Raw genomic sequence first — 21939 nt, 5'->3', positions numbered from 1 at the left:
TACTGAGCAGGACTTGTTTAATAAGCATGTTTGGAGATAGTGAGCATATGTGACGTATGTTTTATAGATGCAAAGGTTAGAAATAACTTGCTGAGAATACTCTGGCCATAACTTAACACCACGTCTACCTGAAATAGGCTGTATACAATAGGCCACAACCTGTTCTCTTTAGGAAGTTACTAACGTGCGACAGTAAAACAGAAATCTTCACGGAAATCTTCGTGTGACAGCAAGACACAGCCACCTTGGAGCATGCTTGTGTCTCAAAAGTATCACTCAAACTCTTCTAACAAAGCAAAGTTAAATGATGGTTTTTGAGTGGGGTTTTCTTTCAAGAATTGAAAGCCAAGCCCCTACTTCCACCCTATCCTCCATTTGAACAGCTCTGGAACTGCAGCACAAATTAACACTGCCCAAGCCTCCTATTGAGGCCCTGCAGTCTGCCAAAATACTCAGACAGTGCTTTGGCAAAATGTTGGTTTCAATTCGTATCCTAGCACAGCTTTCTAGAGCCTCAGGGAAGGCATAATTCAAAAGAAGCACTGATTAAGCAGGCTGAACTGCTCAACACAAAGCTTCCATTCAAAAAGCCTGCTGTTTTTCAGCCTGAGTTGCCAACAATATTTATCTCACTGCTCAGATCACAATCCCACATTACAGCATGAATTATAGTTAAATCCTGATACACAGCAAAGACTTCTGAGATAAACAGCGCAGCAAACCAGAATTTCTAATCGGTATTATGTAGGAATATATGAGCAAGGAAAGCAAAAAGCAGCACAAGTGTAATGCCACAGTTTGCCCATACCTTTCTTTTTAGTTATTCCCAGACAGAGGCAGGGCCCCAAGATGGCTGTAGAGTAAAACCCCAACTGAAACCTGGCAGCTGTTGCTAGCTTTTCCTACTGCAGATGCCTTCCTAAAGAATTCTTTCATAACATTTCATGCACACAAAGCATCCTCAATTTCACTTGAGCTGACCTACAGTAACAGGCAATTCCCTACCTCTGCCCTCAGAAGTCTTCAATTAAAATTCAGAATGGTTCTGTTTATAGCTAGTAAACGGCTTAGCAGCAGTGAGTTTAAGGAACAACCACCTCTATAACCCAAGTTCCAGAAAAAATACACAAAACTTTTCTATAAAAATAAATTGCCAGTCAGAATGCTCTAATTGACCCAAGCAGTGCAAGTTTCCTGTCAAAAACTGTGTCAGGGCAACACATATGCAGTTATCACACCACAGTGCATACAGACTCTGCTGTCTTGGCTTAACACCAAATAGAAACATTGCCTGCTCATGAAGAACTCAAAAATCTCACACAAACTGGCAAACCAATTTCATGGAACAATTCTACACCATAATTGAGAAAGGCATCAAACCTCTGAAATGAAGAATGGAATATAATGGGTAAGCAATATGAAAGAATCTATTCAGCTATACCCTTCTGAGCATAAGTCACAAGAAACAGATGTATGTAATGGTATTGCCCCCCCAAGAGTTTCTGTATGAAAAGACTCATTAAAGTAGGTGCTGGTGTTTCATCATCTACTAAAAGACTGGCTTTGGCTTGCAGCATTTGGTTTGATTTTAAATCGATGCATGTGATTTACTATAGAAGGAACTAAGAATCCAGTAATGAGATTGCAATAAAACAAATTAAGTATGTGAAAAAAGAAAATCTCAGTTAGCACTGATCAGTACAGCTGCAGTGCCTGTAAAGGAGCTATGCTAACTAACCCACTCACTCCCAGAGAATTTCCTCACCAAGATCCCAGTTCTTCTGTTTATACCAACAGGTGCATCACAATGTATCAAAACTGATTTTTTAAAAAGAAATTGTATCCCTATGACACAGTGTTTAAACAAAATTCAGAAGCAGGAACTACACCGTTTCCTAGTTACGAAGTAAAACATTTTAGACCTAATAAAAGTTACTCCTTTTTCTCCTTCCCATTGTCTAGAGCTTATTTCTCTTCTTCTACTAGGGTACCTTCCAGATCTTTTTCCATTAACTGGTTTTAAGATTTTTTGAGGTCATTCTAAGTTTTCTACAGTTTCAGAATTTTTGTTGGTCTTTTTTTCTAGTTTTTTTTCCTTAAGAAAAAAATTACAATTTCTCTTTAATGCCATTGTTAGTGAAATGCTTAAAGAAGCCCAGCTGAATTAGACTCCCAGTGTGTCTTTACCAGGTTTAATTACCAAGGATATTTGGTTTAAGATGCTGTTGTAAATGAAAGACATGCTGGAAACACGCAAATATACTGAAATTCAATGGGAGTATGGTGAGGGAAAGGGTGGCAGCACCAAATGCTAGCATATTGTTTTGTAGTGTACAAAAGAATCCCAATATTATCAAAATTTAATCATCAGATAACTCAGGCTATTAGAAATCACTGCACTAAAATGTGCTAGAAATAGTTTCTGTAACAAACATTCAAAATGCACATGTAATGCAATAAATGAAATTATTATATAACAGTAAATTACAGTGAAGCAGCTACAACAACCAATCCGTCCACACACCACAGGAAAAACAAAAACAGTAAGCCAAGCATCAATGTTTACAAAACCCTTTTCCCCAGTTATTTTATATAAACTTTTAATACACTGGGGATGTCTATAAGGGAACAGCAAGAAAAGAGACTTGTTGATCTACATTTATGAATTTCTCACTTCTCTCTCATAAACACAAGTCAGCTGGTGATGACCTGGAGGAGAAAAATCATCTTAAAACATTCTAGGCTAGACATCAAATAAAACCCTGGGAAAGCCTCATGACCTTCCCACAGGGGTGGAGGAGAATACTGTTTTCTGTTCTCTGAACAACTCCTCCTTGGTTATTTACAGTCTACAAAAACTGGACTTTTGATCCATGATTAAAAAAATGCTGGCAAACACGTGGCTAGAAAGGATGCCCAATTACAAAAGCGTGCTTGGGGTGGCATGGCATGACTCAGTCAGATGTGTCAGCCATATATTCTGAGTTTCTTCCAAAGGAGATACAAAACACAGTAATAACAGCCCATTTTCATATTGCTTTTACCATAATTAAAGATTCAAGTCATTACTATATGATTGAACAAGGAATGTGAACTAGATGAGCTCAGAGTTCCTTGCTATTCAATTTCTTTTGATAATTAAAAATAACAGACTGTGCAGCACACCATTTTCATTCCTTTTATCATCCCTTTAGCGAACACAGTAACAAACATGTTGGTGCACAATGCAGTTAAAAACCTCACTATTCTAAAGGACTACTTTATTCAGTGTAGTTTATCTTTAAATGCTAACGGGAACACATGAAGAAATAGAGGGGAAGAAAGTTCAAGCACTGCAACATTTAAAAATACTGAGTTACTTTGTTCAGCATTCTGAACCTTATTTGCACAGCCCACTTTACTATCAGGGGTCCAACTCCTCCTTCCAACTGCAGAACAAGCTTGACTTAACACAGAAGAAAATGCAAGCTGATGACTTGGGACCAGAACGGGCACCTTATGGCTACTGGATCTGGACACTGGTCACTGCAGTCATTCTATTTTGTTAATAAACTTACCCTGGTTTGTCTCTAAATCTGACTGATTTATTTGTGAAAAGCAATTACTTAATACATACCACAAGAGCCGCAATTTTGTCATTTAACCCCAAAGCCTATGTGTTACATGAGCCAAGCGTACACCCCGGCTTTACTTTTCCCTCTAGAACATGAGGATGCAGCAGTGCTGAACTCTCTCTCAAAATCAGAGTATTCAGGCAGCTTGTTAAAGTCCAGCAACATTGTTTCAAAGCTCTTAACGGAGGAACAGCTGGCACACGACAGTCAGCTCAAGGAAAACAATGTAATAAATCTCATGAAAATAAATGGAAAAGAAAAAGGGTTTACATACCTATGTTTGACAGCTGTGAATGGATCTGTAGTTTTCCAAGTGTGCTTCAGTGACGAGTTTCCTGACACAGCTCAGATCTCTTGAATACCATAGTCAGGCACAAAGAGCCATTTCTCATCTACAGGAAACATCAGCAAAGAGAGAAAATAAAACCAAAACAGCGTAGTTCAGACCAATAGCTCTAACATTCACAGGACATGGGAAGCTGCCAACCCCACACAACCACCCTCCCCACCTAATTACATTCAGCTGCTTGTCATGTGGTCTTGCTGACCGATCAAGTGATCTCTTTTCCCCCTTTTAAAAGTAAGCAAAGTAGCTAACTATATCTCCCTAAACCAGGTAACACACCTTGAGCTTTTGCATAAACTACTGACCCTCCTCCTTGTCATAGGGAGAGGAAGTTGCAGTGTGTGAATGCAACTTTTTCTAAGTATACAAAAAAAAAAAAAAAAATACAGCAAACACAATAGCCTACTCCACTGAAACACAGCAAGCACCAAAGTTCCCCAGACTGGTTTTATTTCCCACCTTTACGGACAGCAGAAAAAGTTAGTGATAACAAAATCGGCACAGATACCAGAGAGAGACCATGTGAGAGGGAGCTGGAAGGATTTGGGAGGACAGTGGCAGCTGTACCGTAGGACCTTGTAGGCATCTGTGTCCAGTCCTTTCTGCTGAACCACTTCTGATGGCAACAAGCTCCAAGAGATCGGAGTGATGATATTGCCAGAAACTTTCTGAAACACTATTGCTAAACCTGCAAGCTCCTGTCCCTGCACAATCCTAAGAGACACATGCAGACATTTTAAACGACTCCAAGAAAATAAAGCTACTGTTTTAACATGTAAACCAACTCTTCAATGAGTCAGTTTCCAAGGGCCTGTTAACACAGGCCCCTAAGATGCAGAATTCACATGTCTGCACCGAGGCACTCGCTGGATGGAGGGTCCTGCACTGGATCCAAGAGCTGAGACAGGATCTTCACAGCCCCCTGCAGTCCCACGAAACCTCTTCCCCTCTCAGACACCCCTGACATTACAGATGCTCACAGGAGAGGACTGAAAGGTGTGGACAAAGCAAGTTTTGCACTCACCATGTAAGATTTAGCAGATGTGAGCTTTTGCAGACAAGTGTCCTTGCACAATCCTTTCTTGTCTCAGTTTCTTTCCTCAAGCTGCTTCAAGAGCAGCAAAGAAAGGAAATTAAGGTGGTGTCTAAAACTAGTCTCCAATCTTATAATTTAAGAAGTGCTGCAGACAGGCTGCTACAAACTTTTAACATATGGATTCATCTACCAATAACAAAGACAGCTCCACATGCTTCTTAACTCACTTGTTTCAGTGTTCAACTATCTCGCCTCTCGTGAATCGAGGCAATTTTTATTTTCCTTGCCCTGGTGAACACCTAAGTTTTGTTATACAGAGCTGGAACACTTTTTATGCCCTGCCTTAGCTTTTTCCCAGAATTAACTAAGATCTATTTCTTTGACATTTAGTTACAGGTTGTAATTTTTAAAACTCTACCTCTTCTTGGTTCAATCCAATCTTCTATAAATTTCACCAGTTTTAGAGGAATATAAAGGACCCTTTTTTGCTCCTACATGCAATTAAAAAACAGAATTGCACTCAATTTTCAGCAACATTCACATTTTTAATCTTTAACTGCTTGCTTCCCTGATCAATACTGGTACATTTGCTTAACTGTGAAGAAATATTCAGACCACAAGCACCCTAGAATTTCTGGTAACTGCTCCAGAGTGCAGAAGGAGGAACAGGATAAGAAGTGTTGACAGACAAAGCAGCAACTTGTCTGCCATGTTGCAAACAGCCCTGGGGGGTGACTACACACACTGAGCACAAACGGTCTGTCTGGAAGTCTCAACCAGCAATGTAAATGGAGTTCAGACTCCTCCACAAAGTCACATGTTTGCCATCTTTAATGGAAAAACAATTCATAAATAACCCCCAGACTTCAGTGTTTTATTTCAGGATGAAATGAGGCTGCTCAACTTGCCTCTTACCAACTTGGTGTGAGGAACACCAACTAATTTTTCCTTCCCTCCTCCCAGACAAGGGTTTTATCCAAAACAGGAAGACCTTGCCAGAAAGGTACAGCTGAAATAAAGAGGTTTTCTTGAGGGTGAAGTTATGTTGATTTCAAACTGGAGATTTATAAACTGGGAAGACATCAATGTTTGGTTATTTATAGTCTCTGTTTTTAAACAAACACGTCAGCAGCCTCTCAGCAAATGCTGCACAGGCAGCTGAGCCAGCCCTGCTGTGGTGGCAGGAAGCAAAAGCAAACCAAGCAGCAGCAGCTGGAACAGGAACCACTGCAGGCAGCCCAAGGTGAGCCTTCCTCCCACTGCTACCCCAATCCAAGGGGGTTATAAGAGCTTGGACATCTTCTCAGTTTATGTAGGGGATCAAAATTACACCAGTAAAGTTCTGAAACTGTGAAAAGCAGTTTTGAAGCTCCAGCTCTACAAAGGAATAACCATCTATTTAGTTATTCAATATTCCTGATGTTTTTACAAGTTCTATGAACAGGTTGTATGAACAAAGTTATCTGAATGCATGGAATTCATGGTCTACTTGTAAAAATTTTCTATGCTTTGCAGGCCCAGGAATTTAAGAGGAAACTTGAGGAGTTAAACACAGTGAACAGTGTGGAGCATTCTTCATTACAAGCATCAGAATATTTGCCTTCATACACTCCATGCCCCTGAGAAAATTTGCAGGTGTCCAAACTGTCCTGTAGCAGATGTTTCTTCTGTAAGAAAAATGCTGATTGCTACCTGCCCGCAGAAATAAAGACATCTGCCACTGGAGAGAGGAATAGGAGAAGTGGATCTAGTAACAGCCCATTTCAGATAATGCTACAGAACACATCCCTGTTTCCAAAGCCAAGAGCTGTGCCTAACATCAATGTCATCTGCCCCTGCTCTGCAGTAACATGTCAATACCTCAGGACAGAACTCAAAAGACCTGAAAGGAGGAGATAAATTCCATATAAAGGATTTTTTCAGGGAAGAAAAGAAAAAAAAAAAAAAAAGAAACGACAACCCATACTCACAAAATCAGCTTTCACACCAGAGCTCCAGAACTGTAATAGCTGAACTTTGCCAGGACCAAATCATGAAATATCCCCTCAGTGATTAAAATAAAAGTAGGTCAGGCAGGCCTTTCTGCTACCCAAAGGCACACCTGCTAAATATTTAATAATATTACAGATTAAAGTAAAACTTTCATTATGTTCTTTCAACTGTAAGCCAATCTAGGCAATTTTAGTAATGGTGACAGAGCTTTCTTTCAGCATTGCAAGAGATAAAATATCAGTATATTTAAGGTCTGTAGCATTTCACCCGGAAAAGAGGTTCTTTAAAATAATCTGCTCCAAGAGAGGCTCTAGATAACTACCTTTCAAGAATTACCAGGGTCTCTTCAACAATAAAAAGTTAACAGTAAAATAATCAACAAATGAAAAGCATCAGCTTTGCTTTCACAGAACATCACACTGCCTAAAGACAGGAATCCTTTGCAGCAGCTGGGCACTCAAGATCAGCACTTTGAGAAACTTCAGACCAAACTCTGTCATCAGAAAAAAAATCAAAAGATTGCTTCCCAAAATAAGATTTATATATGGTTATATTTGGCCTCAGAAAAGATTAGTAAAATTATCCCAAACAAGCGACTTTAATTGATCTGTCAGTTCTGTTCAACCGCAGAATTTCTGCCTCTACATCACTTTCTGTTAATGCCCACATAGGCACAATCTATCCCAAGGCAAAGCCAAGCATAGATACCTACTCCAGATCTGAATCAGAAGGGGAAGGAAAGAACCTTTTAATACCTGAACCAGGTTCTCTCTTATTACAGGTCTGAAATATCAGAAAGAAAATTGTATTAAAAAATACTATTGTACAAGTCCTTGTATAAGATGTTAAAACACCAAGAAATGGTGAAAACAGGTTTATTTAAAATGGCAATAAAATGTGTATGAATAAACATGAGTATTTGTTCTTACTGAAATGAGCAAATGTGATCATTTTGCATGTAGGAAATGGTATTTTGGCAACATTCGCACTACTCAAATTACATAATCTGTACTCAAAAGAACATTTAATCTAAAGATGGATGGATTATTTGACATGCTACAGCTCTTCTGTGAGACTATGTTGGTTCCCATTTGGTAAGACTTATGAAGTGCGTGCCTGACTGCATGAGGAGAGCACCTAGAGCAGTACTGCATGAGACACCAGTGGCCCTGCGTTGGGTGAGAAGCTGTAAAAGTACACCAATAATCTGATGTCTCTATCTTCAGCCTGAAGAGCTACAAATCTCATTTTAGATCAATGATCTTTATCTACTTTAAAGGGTTGATGACTAAGTGAACTTTTTAAATTAAAAAACATAGTAGCTTTGCAGGAAGCTTCTGTCCCAATTTAAAGGAACATGTGCACTACAGCTACCTAAGAAAGGATTTTCAAGGTTTTACTATCCTATATTAATACAGCTTTGAAAGTGTCTGTCATATTTTTATTCACACTAAAGCTTGATTGATATGTGTTTATTCTTAGCACTACCTGATCCAACATGTTATTTGAAAACCAATCTCAGCAGAGCTGGGTTTTCTTTCCAGCACAAGAAGACCTTGTTCACATCTTTTCTGAATCTACTTAATACGGGAAGCGGTTCTTCATTCTCCTCACAAGCTGACAACAGTGCCTTTTACACTTTAAATCTGCCCTCAGGAGGAAAAATGGAAAGGTTAGTTATGTGAAATATGTGACAGACAGAGAAGTCTGCTGCTTCTGAGCTACAGCAGAGTATTGCTTCTGCAGTGTATTGTTCTTTGATCTTCCATGCAATGAAGCACATGAAACCAAATTAAACACCTGTGATGCCTATTTTTTTCTACCATTTCTTAAAGCATGAACACCATTAACATTACAGCTCCTTCATATTCCTAGTTATTCAGTGACTCCCCGGGTTAACTAACCTGACTGGTCGATCTGCCTTCCTTCAGGGTGTGCAGGAAGAATGAGTGGGCTTGGAAAGGTGGTGATTCTGCAGTACACTACCAAAGTAGGCCTTTCGGTTCCATTGGCCCCATTCCAGTCCCTGTGTGACTCCCAATTACTAAAAGTGCTACTGCTCCCATTCTGCATGCTCCCACAGGATGCTAGGCTGAAGAAAAATTCCCTAAGGCTCAACACACCACACTGGAGATTACGAATGCAATAATGACTTCTTGGAACAAAGCTCCAAATTTGCAATGCAAAAAACAAAGCTGAAATGAGGACATGCCTCTTAGCCTGGTTTCCTAAGGAAACAAAGCTCATTAGAGAAGGGCAGAGACACTGAATTTCTGTTATTTCTGCCTTCTCCCCCAACATTTGAATCTGCTGATCAGCTTTAACATTCCTTTAGAGAGGGGAAGAAGCCACATAGATCTGAACTTTCTCTATACTTTGTGAAAAAATGGCAAGCTGGGTAAAGGGATGAGTGGGATGCTGCCTCCCCTGAAAGCTAGCAGTTAGAGTTTCCAGTTCTGCAAGGGAAACCCACCAGCTGCCCAGGTCGTACCTGCTGCAGCACATACTGTGACAGTCATTCAATATTACATGTGCTTTCAAGCTGAATTTAAAAGACACCATCTATTTTAAAAAGCAAATCTACTATTAAAAAGTGAATGGAATAAAACCAGTGGAGTTTTGCTGAATTAGCAGTCCAGATTGAGGGGGGCAGGGGGGGCTGGGGGTGCTGTCTCATGTTTTAAAACCTACTAAAAAGCATGATTCTACTTTTGCAGCACGTTCTTTTCACAGACCTTCCAAAGCCTGCTCTGCAGCTCCTCATGACACACAGCAGAATCTCAGGCCCTGTAGGCTATATCCAAACAGACAATTCTAGAAAACTATCAAATAAAGATTTATAGTCACCTCTTCCATTTCACAGATAAAGAACATTTTAAAAACTACTACTTTACCAGCTCCAACTTGAGTCTACATTTATCCAAACTAAAATTATGAGAATTTTGCTATTAAATTCAGAAGAAACACAATCAAATCAGACAGTACTATCTCCAAACTCTGTTAACACCATCTCTGTACAGAGATGTCTATCCTGACACCGTTCCAAGAAAAAAATACGGAAAAAATTAATTATTAGTCAGACAGTTCATGCCCCAACAGAAAAGACCTGTCAAGTTGAATCAATGTTAGAGGAGAAAGTCAGTGGAGCATGTGCAGTTATGTGCACAGGATCTGATAGTGCTGCATGAGAAAGACTCTGTTGGAAACGGATGATACCAGCAGGGCTAGAACTAACCTGATACCTGTATTTTGGGTCATATTCTGTCACATATAAAGTTTGGTTTAGAACAAAACTAGCGGGGATGGGGGAGGAGGAATTATGATTAGCCTCTGCAATAAAAAAAAAACCAAAACAAGCCACCATAAAAAGACCCCAATTATCCTGCTTTTTGCTATAATTCACATTCTGAATGTTATTAGGCTTCCAAGCAGACTTGGAAAGCACCAGCCATTGGCAATAACTGTAGCAGCAATTCACCTCATGCAAACCTTGCATAAAACAGTTTCACAGCACAAGTAATCCCACAACTGTGAGCCTTGAGTGATTCCCTGAAATTCTCAAAATGCACCACCACTCCATGACAGTCACAAAATTACCAGCAGGGATCTCCAGGAGGAAGCTAATTTCCCTCAGCAACTACCAATATAAAATACTGTACTAGCAAGACTGGTGGAGACACAAGAGAAAAAACAGAAAACTTGCATTTTTTATTCATAGAAATGAATAAAGTTTTCTTTTCCCCCTACCCAACATACATGCTTTATTGGTCCTTATCACTACTAGCAGCCTTCAGTCTAGTCCAAGTATTTCCTCTCCCCAGTGATGTTACTGGAAAGAATTGTTTTCTTCCTTTCAGTTCACAGAGCAACCATTTTCCTTACCATCTTTGGGTGATAAGAGAACCAAATGAAATATTCCACAGTTAGGAAGATAATGAGCCAGGCCTTAAGACAGACTGGGCTGACTTTGGACAACAGCACTTCTCCAGAGAACCTTCATCACCTTCTAATGACACATGCTTAATAGAAGTATTATAAAAATTGTGCAACAGTTGTTTTCAATTTTGCTTTGCATTCTGCTGTTTCTAATTCAAACCTGAAAGGGGCTTACATACTTGAAAGCCTATCCTTTCCAACAAAATAAACTGCTCTTATAAGAGGCATTGCTTCTACTCTTGGAGCTCAATTTACCTGAAAGTATTACTCCAGATTCAGAGTTTTTATCCACTTTGCTATTTATTCCTTTATCCTGTTATCACCTTTCAAACCAATAGCTCTGCACAGCTGCAAAACTGGAATCACAAACTCCAAAGTTAATTTGGAATCAGCTGCATAATTTACTTGATGGGTGTAGCACTGTCCTTACACCCATACAGTGTTTTATTTGCATATAAAATATCATAAAATATTTCAGCAAGGTGTACTCCTTAAAGTCCTTTCATTCACATATCACATTGACACAGAGAATTATTGCAGAAGTGCAAATTAATTTTCAAAATACCCTTCACAAGTAAATTTTTTTTCAAAATACCCTTCACATAAATTTGACTTTCAATTTAAAAACATTGCTCACATATATAACAACTTCTTTTGTCTACTGCAAACCACAGATTTCTGGAAAATTTTTACTCCTGCTAAATTTGTATCTTCACTGGTGTTTTCTGCCCCTTAGCTACCTTATTACCAGTCTTCACATTGTCTTCTGGAAGTGCCTTTTTCTGACACGCTTTATTCTTACCCATTTCTCATCAGTAAAAGTATCAGACATAGGGAAAGAAAACAGTATGAGAAATGGGTTTGCAAACTCAGGAAAATATCACTGCACTGGTTTACATTTTGATATCATCCTCAGGGCCATAGAAGCAAGGACATTTGCCTGGAAGAACTTGTTAGGTCAGCTCCAGAGTGCTGAAATGTGCCAAAATGTCAAAAAGATTCCACCACCCAGTATATGCAAAACTGTCAAACACACCCCAAAGCATCCTCAGCCCTTTGAAGCCACACCAACACCAGAGGAAAAAAGTATGCTAGTTATATGCCATATTTTAATCTATATGCCATAAGGCTTATTAGACTGTAAAATAAATCACAGGCACTGAGACTACTTATTACTATAAATCAAAAGTAAATTCTGCTGTTTTATGTATGAAAACACAACAACGAAAGGCTGTTCCAGGAAAGAAAGTCAGGGCTAGGACTTATTCACAAAGCTCCACCGGAGATAAAAGGATCATTAAATCATTAAGTGATCTCAGCTGATTTAACATGGTTCAAGTTAGTCCTGCCTCCTGACAGGGATGCAGTTCTGACTAAGAAGAGAATAAAAGAAATGAGGAAAAGAAATCTCATAACCAGATGCTATACCCAGAGGAAGACTGATTTGGAATATATTTGTATGAATAGAAAAAAAAAGTGTTTCTGCTATAGAAAGCTGCCTTTTAAGTAAGAATTTATCAAACCATGCTGTACTTACACAACTTTTTTGCCATGTTTGAAGCCAGTGTTGTAAACTCAGATTGTATTTGCAGCACTGGGTGGTATCTACAAAACGGAGCAAAAGCAAGCTCCAGAGCACTATATATGCCAAGCCCAGAAAATGTTTATCTACAAATACCTAAGTAACCCTTTGCAGGACCAATCACAAGCTCAGAGTACAATAATGCTGCTTTAATACAGAAGGGAATATTTGATGATTAATTATTTAAATCATGAGTTTAAAACATTTTAAATGCAACTTAATTATTTGCTGGGACATCAACGGGGAAAAAGAGCTGTCATTCTTTATATTCCACCTCTAGTGCCAATTTTGCCTGTTTCTTTAAATTAATTTCTAACTACCTCCGTTGACTGTGACAGACTGATCTTAGTAATGGTGTTGATCTGCTAGATTATGCTGAAAGCTGACAGACCTATCACTGGTCATTTAGCAGCACAGTAGACACCTGGCAGAAAAGCACAACCAAGAATTCAAAGGCACACAGGGGTTACTGCACGTAATACTTATTTCTGTAAACGTCAGAAGCTATTTAAGAATTCCTTTATCTCACCATATCTTCTCTTTGAAAGAAAAGGAAATGTGTAACCAAGTGATAAAATAATGTGTTCCCATGTTTAACAATAGCGATAAAACAAACTTACAGTCTGGTTTTAGACATCTGGTCGCTGATGAGAAATTTTGTTAACTGTGAAAATAAACCAGTGTAAGTTGTAGAACACCCTCTCTCCCCAACTCCTTTGTGCAAGAAATGTTAAATTAGAACCCTGAACAAGAAACACATGAACATGCTGTTCTTTTTTCCATCTTTTTAACTTATGCTTTTGAGACATCCATTTAGCATCACAAATTCTATTCCTACATTTACCTAACATTTAAAACGCATATGGTAGTATATGCTTTTCCCTTGCTGGAAAATACTTGGAACACCCACAAAATTAGTAAAAAGTCTGTGACAAGAAAGAACGGCTGAGAGAAGATGTCTGTGTAAGATTAAGTTTCCAAGAAACCGCAGGCAGAATAGATTTCGTAGAGTTTCAAAGAAAAACCTGTAAGTATAGTAATACATCACCTTGCAGAACTAACTCCAAACACGTATGTGTTATCCTGATGAAAATCTCCTAAGCACCATCCATGAGGGAAGTTAGAGGAGTCATACAATCAGAAAGCTCAAAATATTCCTGATGCACCTCTAAGAGATAAAAATTGAGTGGCTTTGACAGTTCTAAGCATGTCCTTTATACTTTGCTAGCACCATTAAAAATACCACTTATATATCAATATACTCTAGTTACTTACAGAGCTAGGAAAATCAATAGGTGTTTCAGATAGATTTAGCTTTTTTTAGAGCCAAGGTCATCTAAGTGTAAATTCAACCCAAGCATTGCAAATCAGGCTGAAGGGCCCTTCTGAGCCTTCTTAGCAAGAAGCCTCCCTCAGACAAACATGCACTGTTCAAAAAGGAGCAACAGGTCTGTGGATACTCACATACAAGATTTAAGTCCTGGCTAAGCAGATATAACATTATTATAGCGCTTTCACAATAATTTACCATTTTTAAAGCCTTTTCTAAAAATTTAAACCAGACATGCAATCGCCTTCTCCTCTGTAAAAAGAAACGCACGCCTAAAGCGGTGGGAAAATTGCAGGTACTACAGCTGCTGCGCGGGAAGGCCCGAGTGGGGTTATTTGTTCGCATTCAGGGCAGCAACTGTGAAGGGAAGCACATGAGGGGCAGTTCAAAGGCCGAGGCTCCGAACATCTCGCTTCGATCTCCCGAGTGAGGCCCCTTTGTTAAAGCCCGGGTCGCTGTTTTGGAGGCGCGGGCCGAGTGATGGGGCGGCAGCACCCCGAATTCCCTGCCCGAAACACCGTCTTGGAGCTCTGATCAAGCCCTCTGCCGGCCCGGCCCGGCCGAGCCGAGCCGAGCCGAGCCGAGCCGAGCCACCCCGGCTCGCTGCCCTGCTCGCCTCCCCTGCCGCGTTACCTGCTCGCCTCCCGGCCGCCGGCACTCCCTAAGCCGCGTCCCGCCGCACCTGCCCTTTTTTGGTCTCCGACCGTGTCTTTTCCGTCAAGGCAACATCACTTCCCGTAAAGCCCGAGGTGGGGGCGGGTTGGGCGGCGCCGCCCCGGCGTGTCCCGGCCCCGCCGCAGCCACCTGGGCGGGGTGAGCGCAGCCCAAGGGCAGCACCGCGCGGTGCTCAGCGGCATTAAGCGGGCTGACTCTTCAGCTCTTCGTTCCTCACCTCTCTGAAAGATCCTGCGCCATAAAGTAAGAATTCATGAGAGGCGAAACAGGTTTTACGGCGAAAATGTGCCGTGCCTGGTTAATGCGCACCACTGTGGGTTTAATGAGTTCTTCCTGCCGCCTGCTGGCTGCCTGCCCTCCCCCGCAAGGGAAGAGTCCTCTTCACTCTCAGCAGCTGCACAATAAACGCTTTCAATCAAGCAGTTTCAAGAATTCAGCAAGCTGTCTTAAGCTGAGTTGCGTCAATAACCCTTTCCACCTGCATCACTTCAGACATCCTCTTTCTTTAGACTTTTCTAATTCAACTGCCATCTTTATGGACAATTCCAGTAGTTATATTTACAAAGGAAGTGCCTACTAGACCTGAACTACACCTCTTAAAAATAAGCTTTTCAATACATAGTGGTATTGTAAAGGAAGCTGTTGGAGTCACTGCAGTAGTTCAGTGTCTGCACTGAACTTTTGCGGCAATTTGTGGCATTTCCTCATAGAATCATGGAATAGTTTGGGTTGGAAGGGACCTTAAAGACCATCTAGTTCCAACCCCCTGTCATAGGCAGGGACACCTTCCACCAGACCAGGCTGCTCCAAGCCCCATCCAGCCTGGCCTTGGACACTTCCAGGGATGGGGCATCCACAGCTTCTTTGGGCAACCTGTACCAGAGCCTACCACCCTCACTGTAAAAAATTGCTTCCTAATATCTAATCTAAACCTGCCCTCTTTCAGTTTAAAGCCACTGCCCATGTAATATTATGTCCAAACAGCATTTACTGCACTCAACTGCACCTCCTAGTCCACCTTCTATTGCTATCCTCCCATCTCAGCTTCCATACCACTGCCTCCAGCTATCACATTGTTGGCTTAAATTACAAAGACACCCAGACAACAGGTTTCTTCCCACATTCTGTCCAAACAAGATTCTGTGTTAAAACCAAAACCTGACATAAGTTTGTCCCAAGATCTCCTGGGTTTGGCTTCTTTTTAGATTTACTGAAGTCTTGACATATCTACTGATCTGGTTTCCCCAAGTCTCAGATGCTGTTCTGTTGACTAATCCACACCTATTCCAAGAGCCATGCTGTCATCCTGAGTTACGCACCGAGGCTCTTCTCCAAGTACAACCCATTTTTCAGGCAGACTTATTTATTAAATATCCACTGTAACCTCACTCTGTCAGGAATGAAAGCTGTGCGTATGCACATGTGGTACGTGTGTGTGTACCTATGGCCAGGTCTGACTGTAAGCTAAGGATGAAAAAGCTGGGTGCAGTTCCTCTCTCAACCATTTGCACAACTGCTTTCCCAACTGAGCTGATGTATTAAGAACTGAAACCGTGAGAAGCAGAGAAAAATTGCATTTATCACTTGGAGGATCAGATCAGAGGCAATCCAAGAAAACCCATGGAGCATAACCACACAGGAGCAGCTTTCTTCTTCGAGTTTCCTGATGTTATATAAATTTAGATGTGAAATAGACTTTCAAACATTCAGAATGTCATACATAATTCAACATTCACGTCCCAAAGTCTGGTACCAAACACACAGGCACGCAGCTGCAGCTCCAGCCGGCGAGTGGCTCCAGCCCGTGGCCGGGCTGCAGAGGCGGCTCGGGAGGGACGGTCCCGGCAGGTGACGGTCGCGCCGGCTCCGAGCGGCTCCATCGCCCCCGACGGACGGGGTGTGCGAGGGCCGGGCTGCGAGGCGGTGCCTTGGAACGGCGACGCACGACTCCCTCAGGGCCTCTTGTCGGGCGCGGCGTCCGGCGGCGGCGCGGCGGGGTCGGCGGAGCCGTGCGGGGCCACGGGCGGCTGGAAGAGCGGCCAGTAGATGTAGAGCCCGCTGGCCACGCCGAGCGCCACGGCCACGGCCACGTGCTGCAGCGGCAGCCGCCCCCTCATGCCGGTAGGCAGCGCTGCCGTGCTCACGGACACGCGTGGGGCGCGCACAGCACGAGGCGAGCGCGCACGGACGGCGCGGACCCGGCACGGCTTAGGACCGCGCCCCAGGCCTCCGGCTCGCTACAGGGACCGGACGGAAGTGCCGGCGCTGTCCCGCCCCCCGCGGTCGCGCATGCCCCGGCGGGTGGAGGCGGCCGCGGCACTGTGGGAGCGTATGCCGGAGGTGGTGCGCCTCCGCAAGCGGCGGTCGGTGCTGTACAGCTCGGCCGGCGGGGCCGTCGCGCAGCGAGGCGCCGGTAAGCGGGGCCGGGCCGGGCCGGGCCGGGTCGGGTCGGGTCGGGTCGGGTCGGGGGGCAGCCAGCGAGGGACCCGTGACGGACCAGCCTCGCCCCTGCAGGTGCTGCCGCGCCAGCGCCGCTGCTGGCGCTCGCCCTGGCGCTGCGGACGCTCAATTGCTTCCTCGTTCAGACGAGCTTCGTCCCGGACGAGTACTGGCAATCGCTGGAGGTGGCGCATCGCATGGTCTTCAAATATCCTTCGCTTGCCGCGGCCCCCGCGCCCTCTTATCGCTGCCCGCGGGCCGGAGGGGACGCGGCCCCCGCGGTGCCATAGGCGGGGGAGCGCTCGGGTACGGCTTTCCATGTAAGTTGTTGGCTTGACCAGCAACAAACACCCCACCGTTCTGGCCCAAGCGGACAGAAGGTCTCGACCGAGATGTCTCGGGTGAAACTTTTCGTTTCAGTTGGTCATGATCTGTCCTTAATATTCATAATTATGGTTACCTGACTTGGGAATGGACAAGCAGCTTAAGGGGCTACTCGTACCCACTGATCTTTGCAAGCATCTACAAAGCATTACAGCTGCTGGCTAAGGATAATGTTCAGCTGCTGGTGAGTATAATCAAAAAATGCGCATCTGCTACTAAAATTCAATTTTAAAGCCTTGTATTTAAATACAGTGTATTTTTATTTTTGTCCAGGTAAAATGCAAAGCCTTGAGTCTGGCAATTAGAGATACGTGAGCACAGAGACCCCACTGACTTTGCATGGAGGCAGAACTCATTCATAGATCTCCAGTCACAGCGCTGATGCCTGTGACTGCAGAGGATTGATTATTCTTGCCTCCATCAATGTCTTGGAGTTTCATACTGATTGTGTTTGTAGCTACATCATAACTGTCCAGTGGTTCAGTTTTCCAAAGTGTTTAGCAATGTATATTTGTACTAAACTCACAACAACTAACTAACAACAGCTCCTTTTGATTTCTATTGGAGATGAATGGCAGATAATTCTACTTGCCATCTCTGAACACTTTCAGTTGAACTTTAGACATTCTTTTTTTTGGCAGAAATACTATCCTTACCCAAGGATCTTACTATTTCATTTGTTAAATTATAAAAGACTATAAAGAATATTCACTAATTCACTCTTTTCTTACCTGAACAGTCATTCAGTAATTCAGTAGTGATCTCCTAAAACTTGGAATTTAACTTGGTTTGTTCCAAGTACAGTTTTCTCTCTGCTTACACAGATCTGGGTCCCTAGGCTTGCACAGGCAATGCTGGCTGCTTTTGCTGATGTGAAGCTTTACTCACTAGTGCAGCACCTTGAAAATTCAGAAACAGCAAAGTTTGTGGTGAGTCACAGCCTTTATAAAATTATGCATGTTAATAAACACTGGTTCTGCAGTGTAAATAAGAGCAAAATTATAAGTCACACCTTGATGAATTACCATCTTCATTTAGGAACTTGTTTTAATGAGTTGTTCATAATTATTTTCAGTTCTTCTGCCAGCTCTGTTCCTGGTTTACATGGTACTCCTGTACCAGAACTCTAACAAACACCATGGAGACTATTCTTACCATTTTTGCTCTTTCCTACTATCCGATAAAAGGTTCCAAGATGGGGAACAGGTGAGAAACTTTTTCCTAGCAGTACTGATGATTTTTGGTTTGGGATGACACCAATCTACTGATACTGTTTAAAATGATAACTTTTTTCTTAACATGTAAGGCAACCAAAGCCCCCTCATTCATGTAGCAAGAGTTCTGTCTCATGGAAGGAACACTCTGGTATTCCCTCTAAATAATTTTTTAAGGTTATGTTATAGCTGGTATGTAAAATTAACTATTCCCCAGTTTCCTCATGCAGAGTGTGACTTTGTGGGAAGCTTTATTTTAAACTTTAAAGGACTGGAATATGTAGTAACTAGGGAAAAGATAATAAAAGCTTTTTTGGGGTCAGATATAGGTGAATTTGTGGTCACAGTTTTCTTTACCACTCACTATTTTAAAGTACGTGCCTCTAGAGAGCAACTCCATTGCTAACAAAGCAATTCTAGAGTTGCAGCCTTCCAAGCAAAACAGGGTTTCTGCACCCAGAGAATAAAAGTTACTTCCAGTATGAAAAAGTTTTGGCCAGAGACATGACAGTTGTTGAAATGTCACTGTCTCCAAAAGAATTGACCAGACCTTTTGATAAGCTTCTGGGTTTTTTATGTTTCTTCCTTCTAGCTGTAAATATTTAGCTTTGGTAGCACTTGCAATTGTTGTTCGTCCCACTGCTGTTATCCCGTGGATGCCTCTGGTCTTCAGTCATTTTTTGCAAGAACAGAGAAAAGCAGACCTTATCCTACAGAAGTGTATTCCAGTTGGGTAAGTTCTTTCTGAATTTAACTGGGACTGTGCACAGCTACATCTTAAGATTGGTTTTACCACTGCAAAGACAGACAAGCCAAAAAAGCTGATATCATGTAAATAAAAAAGAGAACAAATAGAGTCCTTTTGCAGAAGTTTAAGGAAGTGGCATGTTTTTTTTAAACTGTTATATGTGCTGCAAAAAAGCACTAGGAAAGATTTCATGATGGTGAGATATGAGCAGCATTCCAGTTTAATCTGGGATTGTGTCAAGGATACCAGGTGATGGCAAATAGCCACTGTACAAGGGCCATGAGTATGGATAATCTTAAAAATACTAGGAATAGGAGTTTTGGCAGCTATCTGGAGAAGATACAAAAGCAATTCAGGCAATATCAGTGCAACGAACTTTCCATTTTTGCAGATTGGTCACAGTAGGAACCTCTTTAATAATTGACCGTGTGTTTTTTGGTGAGGTAAGCTGTTTTAAACTTGACTTATTAGAAGAAGGTTGGGGTTTAGTATTTTAGCATTGATGGACGTTTCAGACTTCTCTGACTTTTCTTGTTTCTGTGACAGTGTCTGGCCTGTGATCTCTAACTATATCCTAAGCCACAAACCTTTCAACACTGACTTCTCATTTATTTCAAATGATGGAATGCTACATCAATCAGTCTGCTCAGTCCTCAACAGTTATCAGCAAACTACAAATCTACACACTTCTGTGATAATTGCTGAATACAGGAAATCCATGATGAGTCTTAGTGGAAAAAAAAAAACCTGAAGTAGGAGTAAAAATGTATCATTTAAGGCCAGCGATGACTGTAGTTCAGTGCAGCTGTTGGTTTTGACTTCGGATTTGTGTTTAACTCCCTCCTCCCCCCCCAATCTCCCAGTGGGTACTGGTTCAGCTGAACTTCTTGAAATTCAACGTGCTGCAGAATTTGGCAACGTTTTACGGCTCTCATCCTTGGCATTGGTACTTCACTCAGGGACTCCCAGTCATCTTGGGTCCCCATCTGCCTTTCTTTATTCATGGCTGTGTGCTGGCACCAAGAAGGTACCGCATCTTTCTACTGGCAGTGATTTGGACTGTGCTGGTGTACAGGTAATCCCTCCTAAGTAGAACTACTGCCTCTCACTGGTTGTGTTCTTTGCAAAGCTCATGTCCCCTCCAGAACAAAGCAGCATAGTATTCAGGTTAAGTGATAGAAAACTTGAAACTATTCAAATGCTCCAAGAAATGCAGTCAGTTACAAAACTGTTTCTAGAATTTTGTGTAATACTGCTTCTTGTATTGGCACCAATATGTATCCTTAGGAACTAATCAGACCTTTAAAGAATAAAATAATTCATCATGAAACGCAGTGGAAATTGAAAGAAAAAATCCCCAAACCAACACTCAAGCAGGTGTTTAAGCAAAACCAAAACTAGTTAGAAAACTGTGTTCACTAAAGGCCTGTTAATGAAAACACCATTTCATTTGGTTCTTTAAGGCATCCCCAGTAAGGTGAGAGGTTCTTAGACCTCTAAAACTTACTCCATTCACAAGTTTACACACAGCTCTTAACTATCATAAGGCTGTATGTCTCATTTTAAGCTCAGAAGTATAAGAAAAGGTAAGTTTTTTCTAAAGCATCAGAATTAACTGTAGATTAAACAGGAGAGACACTTTCAGACAAGAAAAAATACAGCAAATAAATAAATACAAAGCAGTAAATACTACTATACTCAAGTAGTAATAGACTACAGCAAAACAGCAGCAAGACCAGAAATGCCATTTCTTCTTACACTCCAGCTCAAAACTGGAAGTAGCTCTATTGGCTTTAGGGTTTTTTTACCTTCCTTAGTCATTTGATTCCCAGGACATGAGTGTTGCAATAATCCCCAAAAAAGCCCCAAAAGTTGGCATGGGAAATTGTGTAATGTTGTATTAGCAGGGGTGACTGTTAAATTTGCTAGATACAAATGGGCACGTGAATTTTAGCTTTTCATCCACACTATTTATTGTGTCTTATTACAGAAAACAGATTGGTGAAGTACTGGCTAAATTACATCTAGTTGTCAAAGAACCAGACCACTTAATTGTAGTAGCCAGGAATTTTTTCCAGTACTTGGTTTAAACTGACAAAATAATCTTAATTTGAATATACTTACTATGTTCTAAAAAAGTGACAACTTGGATTTTTATTCTTAACTGCTTCAATACCAAAAGCTTCTTAATACATGCACCTGCTCTTCGAGTCCTCTGTGCTCCTAAACACATTTTGTCAACAGAACTGAAGCATTTAACTTTTGTGATGTAGCAGTGTATGTTTTATTACAGCACACTGAGCCATAAGGAATTCAGGTTCATCTACCCAGTACTGCCATTCTGCATGATTTTTTGTGGTAAGCATTGGTTTCAAATGTCTTGCAACCTTATCTGGATATAACTTTTACCCAGAGAGAGACTGTTAATGGTTAGTGTAGGTATTTGACAAAGGATTCTTAGAATTAGCCTAGCCTTTTCTTACAGCTAGTTAAAAAGAGAAAGAAAAAACACGAGGAGCGAGTGACCATAGCACAGATAGAGAATCCTTAGCATGGATGAAAGCCTTCCTGCAAAAACATGACAACTGTGTCAGTGACTCCTAACTTTTCAGCATTGCCCCCTTAGAATGAATCTTTTTCCTT

General features: G+C 41.6%; 2 protein-coding genes across 2 annotated transcripts in view; one reads left to right on the top strand and one right to left on the bottom strand.

The window, feature by feature from the left end:
- RAB27A (RAB27A, member RAS oncogene family) overlaps positions 1-14585 on the bottom strand; it is a 31097-nt gene extending 16512 nt beyond the window's left edge. The window contains exons 1-2 of the mRNA XM_069025682.1: positions 14470-14585; positions 3889-4006 (exon numbers count right to left, since the gene is read on the bottom strand). The gene's annotated coding sequence lies outside the window, so the exon portion shown is untranslated. The remainder of the gene's footprint in view (positions 1-3888; positions 4007-14469) is intronic.
- A 2041-nt stretch (positions 14586-16626) lies between these two features.
- PIGB (phosphatidylinositol glycan anchor biosynthesis class B) overlaps positions 16627-21939 on the top strand; it is a 9072-nt gene continuing 3759 nt past the window's right edge. Inside the window, exons 1-9 of the mRNA XM_069026081.1 lie at positions 16627-16924; positions 17026-17158; positions 17401-17518; positions 18159-18263; positions 18410-18540; positions 19141-19281; positions 19688-19739; positions 20160-20371; positions 21590-21654. Coding sequence (XP_068882182.1) covers positions 16627-16924; positions 17026-17158; positions 17401-17518; positions 18159-18263; positions 18410-18540; positions 19141-19281; positions 19688-19739; positions 20160-20371; positions 21590-21654 — 1255 coding nt within the window. The remainder of the gene's footprint in view (positions 16925-17025; positions 17159-17400; positions 17519-18158; positions 18264-18409; positions 18541-19140; positions 19282-19687; positions 19740-20159; positions 20372-21589; positions 21655-21939) is intronic.

Source organism: Aphelocoma coerulescens, chromosome 10, assembly GCF_041296385.1.
Source record: "Aphelocoma coerulescens isolate FSJ_1873_10779 chromosome 10, UR_Acoe_1.0, whole genome shotgun sequence".
Classification (NCBI taxonomy): Eukaryota; Metazoa; Chordata; class Aves; order Passeriformes; family Corvidae; genus Aphelocoma; species Aphelocoma coerulescens.
This window is presented reverse-complemented; position numbering and strand designations above follow the sequence as displayed.